The sequence below is a fragment of the Panicum hallii genome, chromosome 7, assembly GCF_002211085.1.
Source record: "Panicum hallii strain FIL2 chromosome 7, PHallii_v3.1, whole genome shotgun sequence".
Classification (NCBI taxonomy): domain Eukaryota; kingdom Viridiplantae; phylum Streptophyta; class Magnoliopsida; order Poales; family Poaceae; genus Panicum; species Panicum hallii.
This window is the reverse complement of record NC_038048.1, coordinates 45,946,416-45,956,534: the sequence shown is the minus strand read 5'-3', so window position 1 is coordinate 45,956,534 and position 10,119 is coordinate 45,946,416. Positions and strand designations below refer to the sequence as shown.

General features: G+C 46.5%; 1 protein-coding gene across 2 annotated transcripts; it reads right to left on the bottom strand.

Annotated features, from left to right (window-relative positions):
- Positions 1 to 5,379: 5,379 nt before the first annotated feature.
- Positions 5,380 to 9,959, bottom strand: LOC112901070 (vacuolar cation/proton exchanger 3). Of its 2 annotated transcripts, none has more exons than XM_025969900.1 (12): positions 9,520 to 9,959; positions 8,966 to 9,187; positions 8,518 to 8,585; positions 8,418 to 8,446; positions 8,134 to 8,330; positions 7,845 to 8,057; positions 7,467 to 7,601; positions 7,198 to 7,314; positions 7,059 to 7,112; positions 6,753 to 6,869; positions 6,070 to 6,163; positions 5,380 to 5,742 (listed from the first exon to the last, which is right to left on the bottom strand). In XM_025969900.1, the coding sequence occupies exons 2-12, from the start codon at positions 9,182 to 9,184 to the stop codon at positions 5,732 to 5,734; spliced, it is 1,254 nt and encodes a 417-aa protein (XP_025825685.1). In that variant the 5' UTR covers positions 9,185 to 9,187; positions 9,520 to 9,959; the 3' UTR covers positions 5,380 to 5,731. The 2 variants fall into 2 exon arrangements, with proteins under 2 accessions (XP_025825685.1, XP_025825684.1); XM_025969899.1 differs by having other exon boundaries at positions 8,966 to 9,192; positions 9,520 to 9,956.
- Positions 9,960 to 10,119: the final 160 nt, after the last annotated feature.

Here is a 10,119-nt window from a genome sequence, read left to right as displayed (position 1 = left end):
TTGACGGGCATGAAAGCCTCGGGGGCTACACCATGATCGGCTACCTTTTTGGGTACGCCTCTCGACGAGCATGAAACCCTCGGGGGCTACACCATGATCGGCTACCTTTTTAGGTACGCCTCTCGACGGGCATGAAACACTCGGGGGCTACTCCATGATCAGCTACCTATCCGTGTACATCTCTCGATGGGCTACACTTCGTGACTACTTATCCGTGTACGACTCTCGATGGGCATTGAAACCCTCCAGAGCTACACTTGTCGACTACTTTTGCGCACTGCCCATCCTCTATGTCACATGACGACTACATTCTGCTCGTTGTCTCCTCTTAACGGTCGCTAATCTACTCGGGTAGCACATACCTTAATCCGTGAAACCTCGGCTCTTCTATCATGCCTAATGCCTTTACATGTACACGAGATAGATCTCTTACACGCTATGAGCAATGGCTGAAACGGGACCAGGTGCTTAAATGTAACAGGCATACTACTCAGGAGTTTTAAATGACCTAAAAAAGAGCTCAGCATAGCAATTTTTACACCGAATAAATTTTTATGTCTTCATATTATTACTGAGTACTACTCGGTATCTTCGCATTATACTACATAATGTATGCATTTTCTTTTGTCAGATAGCTTCGGCAACAACTCTTCAGGCAGCACGGCGTGCTATTACAGTTTCAATAGTTCCCAGGCTCGGGGGCTGGGCGATGCACACTACTCAACATGGCTCTTTTGGCTCTCCTGGCTTGTAAGCTCTGGGGCTGGATGCCGCAAAACTACTCGAAGACGACTCATATGAAGACTGAGAGTGCAGAAGAAATTTTAAGTCACCGCGCGGTTAAATAAACCAGCGGGAGGCTTAGTTTCACTATGCAGAAGGCGAAGAGTTTTTCTCGAAATTTCAGAGTAACACTGCATGCCACGACTTTTGGATCCTTATTTCCAAACCTGAGAGATTTGGATTCAAGGCTCGGGAGCTGCGGAATACGTGGCATCGACTACTTATTTTTTTTGAATTTATTTGAAAAGTAAGTAAGGAAACTTCAAGACTAATGTGACCCTCAGTCTGATTCTCCGATTCAACCTGAGGCTCGGGGGCTACTCCATATGGAGTGCGATTTTTCAATTGCACACCATACCAGAGAAGTAATTCGGGGTATGAGCACCTCATAGCTTCGATGCAGCCAAGAAAGTACTCGAAGAAGAACTTCAGGACAGAGCTTCAAAAGAAGCTGAAGACTACTTCGAAAGTACTCGAGAAGCCTGCAGTACTCAGCTACGAAGAGCTCGGGGGCTTGTCAGACCCGGGGCTACGGGGCTATGTACATAACGTAGTTTAAACAGGATTAAGAGATAAAGTCTGTCTTATCTCTTATTTATGTTGTTTTCTACTCGTTTGAGTAGGAGATAAAGCTAGTCGGTACAGAAGAAAACTACTCGAGTTATACCCGGGTACGACTTCTTTGCTAGTATTGGCTACGATTCATGTAACCTTGACCTCCTGGATATATAAAGGGGGGTAGGACCTATTCAAAACAGAACATCAACACGTAAGGGAATACAAACCACCATATAGGAACGTAGGGTATTACGCACCTCGCGGTCCGAACCTGTCTAAATCTTGTGTTTCTTGCACCTTCGAGTTCCTGATCTCGGCGTCTCCTCACCTAAATTTACCACCTCGGGTATACCTCTCGGTGGACAGCCGGTAAAACACCGCCAGCTCCTTCTACTAAATTCAGTTCCTTCACATGCTTTCATTTAAATGCTGGCTCCTGCAGCACCCCGGCCCGATCACTCTCGGCCCGGTTCGCTCGGAGGCCCCACGGGGGTACACCGCCACGTGCACTGTTACCCTCTCTTTCCTTTTTGCAAATCACGCACAAAAAGACAATTTTTTCACCCAAGCGAAAGGGCGACCCGTTCTCTCCACGCAACCTAAGTGATATTTGTTGGGCCACCGGATCTACCGAACACTCATCACAACCTACGGTAAACTAGCAGCTGACGCCCTCGGGCCAGCCCGCGGCTACATGCTGCAGCCTACAGTTAACTAGCAGGTTCGAAAGGAAAAGTGCAAAGGTAGAAATCACTCTAGAAAAACAAGGGACACAGGCGGGACTAGCTTCCCGAAAACCATAAAACGAAAGCGATTACAAGCACTTAGATTGTTCACTCGGGGCCCTTCAAGACACCCGCACAAACTGCTCTATAAATGAAAGATAACTATGCGACGAATGCGTTTTATTGCGGCACCCCATCCGCGTTGGCCGACGACGTGGACGGGAGGGGCCGCGCTACAGGGTCAACCGGAGGAGCCCCCTGGCTAGGGGCCAGCGAAGTCGGGGCAGCGCTCGACCCGGCTTTTGTTGCTTGGATACCGCCGCTGCCCAGGGCTGTTTCCCTCTCCGCACGACGAGCTTCCTTCGCTCACTCCGTGGTAGTTGCCTCTGCAATCGCCATCGCGACCGGCACCAAGCTCTCTCCGAGTTCCCGAGCTAGTCGATGGCCCACCACGACCGCAATGCGGGCACCAAAAAAGGGCAACGCACCGACCTCCCGGGTAAGCCTCAACGCGCCACATCCCTAGTCAATAATCGCATTTAATCATTCGATTCATGAAGAACATTAAAACTGCCAAAACAAAAATGGCGCAGCCGATAAAGGTGTGCTAATGGATCCTGATTCAGGAGCTGGACCGACCGAGGTTCGAAGGCCGGTCCGCGGAGGACTTGAGGCCGCCTTGCGTCAAACGGGGTCAGGAGAGAAAACGCAGATGAGCCCTAATGGCCCTCGCCCGACCTGCTCAGGCAGCGATTCCGGTTATCTTAAACTTTTCGTCGGATCCGGACCTCGAGCCATGCCCACAGAATCTACATCGAGGAGAGGCTAGCGGGCCACCTGAGCCAGTCGGACGACTCGGGCATCTGCTGGGAGGCGGGTCGCGGAGCAGTGGAATGCCACCTGCGGGCTATGTCGACCCCATCACGAACGACGGACCTGGATTCCATTCGGATGCCCGAAATTATGCTCAGGCACACCCGTTAGGAGCTCACCGAGCCCGTCACTTGAGCCATCGAGGCAAGTGATGCCGGTTGAACCCCTACGGTCGTGGAGACCGCGGATAGGGCCACCTCCACGCATATGCGCCCACGACGCCGTCGACCCGACCGCCCTTCTTCGTAGCAAAGGTGCAGTGAGTCGGGGCACCGCATTTCCACTCGGAAAAGATGACAAAATTCCGGCCCCCGACCGGACTCACGGACGGGCGCGACAAATACAATACACCCCGAGATAAACGCGCCTAGGAAAGAGGGCCAGGACCAAAAAACAAAAAAGACCGGAACCAAACTGAAATTCAAGAGATTCATCCTCCACTCGAAAACTCGTAACTCCCCAACTCTCACGAGCACCTAGACTAAGCAATACAACCGACCGATCCCCGACTGGACGTAGGACACATTTATGTGAACCAGTATAAATTTTGAGTTATTATGTGCTAGGTCACATCCGATCACGACCCACGATACACACTTCGAGTAGGTTTAGCTACCGGCCATTTCCGCAACAGACATACTTATTTTGTAATATACATGTTAATATTATTTTGCATAAATTTGATCAAACTTCAAATTATTTGCTTCTCGAAAAGCGAGAGTTGCATTTTTTTTGGACGTAGGGAGTTGCATTTTTTTTGACGGGGGAGTACACCAGAATTCAGAAACTGAATACAGGATACTACGATTGGTTGCATCTGTACAGGTACAGCCACCGAAAATAGCAGCAGTAACACCGACATAAAATCGGTGCGGTGCGTATCTGCTGTAGCGGGATTTGTTCTTTAATTTAACCCCTCTAGCTTTGTTCCAAAGTCACCTGCTGTTACTTTCCTGCCAATTTTTTTTATCTTTCCTAGACAACAGTGCGTCGCCAAATTTTGACCTTACCAAACCTCCAATGGCATGCTTTCTCTACTGGCTACTGCCCATGATCAATTCCTGGTGATGCCCAAGTTGCAGCGGGTACACACCAGCACGGCCGTGATGGGCGCTGGCTGTTCCGCCGCGCGCCTGGACTTCGAAGCCGCCGCGCTAAAGCTTTGAGCAAGGACACCGGCAAGGCGAATGTTCTGCATGCGCGTGTGCAGGGGCAGCGCGGCGACCTGGAGTTCCAGGAATGGAGTGGAGAGGCAGAGGCCGGGCGGCCGACGAGGCGGGCGCCGAGCGGACACCGCGCCACGCACGCCGGAGCCGGGGCTCCAGTCCGGCGCGCGCGTCGGTGTCCGCCGCACGTGCAGTGCGGGTTGCGTGCGTCGCTCGCCTGTCCGCTCGACGGCTTCGGGAGGCGTTCAGGGGGTGGACGGATTGGGCGACCGCTGTGCGCTGCCTGTATTTTTTTTCTACTGAAATTCATGCACGGGACTGGAGGATATGGGCGGCCTGCTTGCTTCGGCTTCACTGCATTTTCTTTTCTCCACTTCTCCTCACTGCTGATACAGAGGGGGGGTGTTTTATGGAAGAGAATTTTATCACTTAGGAGTATTAAATAAAATTTTTGCAGAATTCCTAAACTAATTCGCGAGACGAATAAACTAATTCGCGAGATGAATCTAACAAGGTATACTAATCCATGATTAGCGGATGGTTACTGTAGCATCACTACCATAGCAAATTATAGATTAATTAGGTTTATTAAATTCATCTCGTGAATTAACACCCATCTGTGCAAAAAGTTCTATAAGCAAATTTTATTTAATACTTCTAAATAATAGGATTCTTTTTAATGTGACAGGGCTAAAATTTAGCCTTCCAAAATTAAAAGGGTCCATAATGCTTCAGTTGATTGAAGCTGCGCTCCTCTTTTCTTTCCAATCATTTTCAACTTATGGGAGACGAGAAAACAAGCGGAGGGACATGCTTTTGTCGGTGATGTTGACATTTGGTTTATGTAGGTAGTTTTAATTTTCACCCACGCATCCACCTGTGCATATTCAACGGATCCATAAATTTTGTTGATTTTTTTGGTCCGATTCACAACTTTGAGCATTGGCAAACCACAAAGCAGTGAGAGGAAACTAAAAGATGGGGCTAATAGTTTTTAAAAACAAAAAAGATGTGGCTAATTGGGCAAAGAAACTGGATACGAGAGTCGACATCACACAGTCCAGACACATGTTCGCTTATAATGAAGGTATCGTCAGATTGACTCTTTCTCCCACGTCATACCAAAGGAAACCGGCAACCATCTTGACTTGTTGAGGGAATATAACGAGCTATACGGACTTATTTGCCATCAGATGTACACATGGGCACTAGGGAAGACCAGCTTGGATGCAGAAGCAACCATGATTATGAAGACATCATAAACAAACCAAAAAGAGGGGAAGAAAACTTCTGCCAGCATCAATCATACCCAAATATACATTGTGCAACCCAATAAATAAACCCGAGGAATACAGGAAAAAAGGGCCACATTCACTCAATTAATTGAATATAACAGGCTGACATTTCTTGTTTTTGTATACATTGGGACTACCACTAGTACCCCTCAGTATCCACATAAATCCAAGAATTCCTTCAGCAGTTCATGAAGGAACCGTCCATGGGTGATGTTCCAGTGCCAAAATGCTGCTTCAGGCAGGCTGAACATTGCTATGGTGGTGCACCTCAACAGAATAGGATTATCAAGTCCTCGAAGGTATTTGGACATTACTTACAGCATCTGTGACCTCAGCCATCACCTGAAAAAGAATTGTATGCTCATATTTATGATTCAGGCAGTCTCAAACCGTATAAAAGAAAATCAGCTCCAGTTAGTCTATAGTGCCACTGGTTCCTTTTTTTTTAATTCTAGCGCATAAAAAGAACAAGCAGGCAAGAAAGAGCAATACAGGAGACAACAGCCAACATATGCGCAGAGGGAGGGAGGGAGGGAGCGAGGATATAAAAGTAGCATAAATAAACTCGCTCCTTTCATGCACAGTTTATTAGTTCCTTGTAAAATAACTAAACTAGCTGGAATAGGGAAAGTAGCGAAAAGCATGACTAACTATGAAAATGCTACTCACTCGATTGCGGATCAACATGAACAAAGAAACTGGCAGCAACTATCAGATAACATAGGATCAGCATAAGTCCTTTCAAGTAGTTTGCAGTGCCATCCTGTGATGAAACAAACACATTGCAAAGGGTCAGATATCAAATGTAACTCAAGTTTGGAGACAGATCTCAGTGAAAATGAAACAAGGCAGCTAGCCAAGCACATCACTATTCAAGGAAAGAGACCATTATAATTGGGGAACTGAGTGAAAAAGGTGACTTGTAAATAAGAAGATACTTGCTAACAGCCATATGTAAAACTAAGAAAGTTGGAAAAGCAGCTTAGCTTCACCAGCATTTACAGTGATCACAGTTAACGTAAAAGGTTTATTTGCATAGTACATGTAGGATCAGTTTTTTGTTGAAACCATTCAGAGTAATTATATGTTCTAAGTTACAACACAGCCAATAAAGCAATGCAGCTAATAACAGCCATTTAATTATTAATATTAACCTAGTGCGGTAACACTTCAAACCAGTTCCACTCTAGATGAATGATGAAGCATTACCAAGATGGGTATGTTACCACTGCCCAAAGGGCAAATTGGACACATTGCTCGCAATCCATATGATAGAAGAAACAAATTTCACCAACTTCCATTTCAGCGGGTATTTACAGAAGTGTTTCTTAGTGTCCACTTTAAGAACCTACCTGTAGCATAAATGCCACCACAAGTACTGTTATGAAGAGAGTTGCTGTCTCAAAAAGTTGAAAATTCAAGTCCATCTTTTGCCCCATCATCCAACCAATAACAACACAAAATGGAATCTGTATTGGAGAACAGATGTCAAACATCAGAAACAAGGAAAAAAACAGTATGATGAATAAGTAGAAAGCTAAGAACAGAAATCTAACAAGGAGCAGCCCAACATTTGAAAAGGTGTATATTTAACAGAACGAGAATGTGGATGAAAAGAACATAATTCAGATGACAAAGCCAAAAGTCAAAAGAAGTACCACAAACATTGATATCTGTGTTGATGAGCCAATTGCAACACCTAGTGTTATGTCCTGCAGGAGAGACAATCGCATGCATGACAACTGACCAGCTAAGAAGCAACAGAAGCATGAAAGCTAAGCACGAGTGAACACTTACAAGTTTATCTTTCATGGCGAACATTATTGCACTAGCATGTTCAGCTGCATTGCCCACAATAGGGAGCAAAATAACACTGATAAAAGCGACTGGTAGGTTCAATGAATCAGATGCTCCCTGACAGCAATAGATCAAAACAGTGGCCAGTTAGATCCTTGCTCAGGTATAAAGATGACCTGTAAGACTAACTATGCACATCATGGTAAGAGTAGAAGTAACTAGATATATCCTAACCTACATGCACACCCTTAGTAAAATATGAAGAATACCTCAATAGTGTTAACTAGGTATTCAGAAAGGACTGACACCCACAGTGTTAGCACTGCAAGCCAGGTAACGGCCTCCCACATGCCAATCTCAGCTTCTTCCTCCTCTTCCGTTGCATCCTCATTATGCACCTCTTCCTACAATATATAAGAATATGGTGAAAATATCAGCAAATGACCAAGCATGGATTGTAACTTTATATAGTATGCAATCCAATGTTACAAGCAGCTTTTTATCATATAGAGATTCGGATTGGCTTTAGGACCAAACCCACACAGTGTGGATTAGCTCAACTAACATAGACTAAAATAGTCATACGCAAAATAGAAATTATAGCATCATATCAGCAAGGAAGAGATAAGATGAGACAATGGACTTACACTGCCAATTGGACTGTAAATGTTGCTCCGACCACTCAGTTGGAAATAGAGATAGCTCGCATATGCCACGAGCATAATGCAACTACTGAACCTTGAAAGAGCAACCTCAGACGCTCCTTGGCGCACTTCTGAATGTGTGAAGTGAAGGACAGCGGGAAACATCAATCCCATAACAGCCATCAACAGTAAACCTGAGTTGACAACTGCAGTTGCCTGCAGTGATAGAATATTAATCCCTCTATCATAGCATATCTGTCGAAGGACACAAAAACAGTCACACAAACATCACCTTACTGAAGACTTGGTCTTTATTACGATGAATTATACCACCAGCAAAGAAAGCACATCCCAAAACTAACAGCATATTTGATAATATGGAACCCAATAGCGACTGCTGCACTACTCGAATCATTCCATTTTTCAAAGCATATATTGCGATGATCATTTCAGTTGCATTTCCAAATGTAGCATTCAGAAGGCCACCAACTGCAGTTCAGGAAAGATAAAATGGGTTGTTATTTGAGGACTCCGATTTCAAAATTGACTATTAGACATAAATAGAAACAGTCATACCTGTTGGACCAGTGTATACTGCAAGCTGCCTGTACAATAACCATTGCCATCAAAACTCTATAAGAGCAAGAAAAAGTAAGAAGACAGTTTAGCAACTTACTCAGTTGCATATCCCAAACGCTCTGCTAATGGTGTTATTCCTAGCATGCTGAAAAGGAAAATCAATCCCTGCAATTTTGATGGCATAGGAAGCACATCAGAATTAATCGAACATAACAGGATCACCAATAACACATGTTGAACCCACCTGACGAAGACCTCCTAGACTCCTAGTGATAAACATGTAGCAGTAGCATGCATGACCAGAACTACTGAACTAACCATGTTGTTCAAGAGCAAAACTAGTGTGCAAAGACTGATTACTCTTAATTCTTCTTTTATACATGTTGTTTGAAAGTTGATATTCATTGTCACTGAACAAATAGATGTTGGACAGTAACACCATACTACCCTACATCTATCCAAACAACCCTACATCTATCCAAACCATCCATAGACAAACCGGACAGAACTGCAGTAGAGTTGGTTTTTTCATGACTAACACTTACATGCCTCCTAGAAGTGAAGTGGAGAATGATGGACGCAGGCCCGAATGGCATCAGCAAGTTGAGCTTGGAGGTGAAAATGACGATCTTGATGCTCCTGAGCGTCCTCTCGATTGTCCCCCGCGAGTTCCAGGACCCACCCATGGTCGGCCGTAGCCCACCGTTGGGCACTTGCGGGCTGTTGACCTTGAAACCACCCATCTCGATTTGAGGAGTCTCCATCTTCTAGTCTACGACCACAGGGTGGAAAATAGTAGTACCAGTGAGCGAATACACATCGAAAGAAGGACAATTGCTCCAACGAGACTAATTGTTTTTCCGGAAAACCGAGACGGACTAAATTTGATTTCATTCATGTGAGACGAGTAAGTATGCTGCTTCTCAAATCTACTACTTGCTATTTAAGTCTGGCTGCTTTTAAGCTACTCACTGATTAAGGTATGCAGCTAAATCGGCCTCCCAGATCCAAACCAAGCCTACCCACGCAGCGACTAACCGCGCATCTACCAAATCCAAAAAATTTAGCAACCGCCCCAAATCCGAGCGCACCAACTAACCTGGACACTGCAGCGGAGACGCCGCTACGATCGGCGGGGGGTTCGGGATCAGGAGTCGGACGGGGGCTCCGGCCGCAGAGGTTCCCTAGGAATCATCATCCCCCGCGCGAGGCCCGCAGGATGGTGGGAGGCCGGGGGCGGGCGGGAAACGGCGCGTGCCGACTCGTCGTCGCACCGGCCGCGGCCGGCGAAGACCCGCGCGGGGTTCCAGATGGAGGGCAGGTGGCTCGCTGGCCCCCTCGCTGCCGGCGCCGGGTCGGCTGCTGTCGCTGGCTGCTCGCTGCTGGCTCACACCGCCCGCGCCACCAAATATCCCTGCTAGTTTCCTGGCTGCCTGCCTGCTTCCTTGCTAACCGGGCAGGCGACTTGGGCTTGGGGAGGAGGTGGGGGAGGGTAGCGAGCACGTCGTCTTTGCGTGGTAGGGTCTTGGTATTATTTTCTCGGAAGCCTCGGAGACGACTCCTACTGCCATTTTTGGGGCACGCAGTATCAGTGTGGTCTGTGAAATTTTCTCATCCCGTTTAGACTCTTTGGTCGGCACGCGCGTCCAGGAGGTAAAAGTACGGTGAAGAATGGTAGCCCGTTGCCAGCGAATAAAAT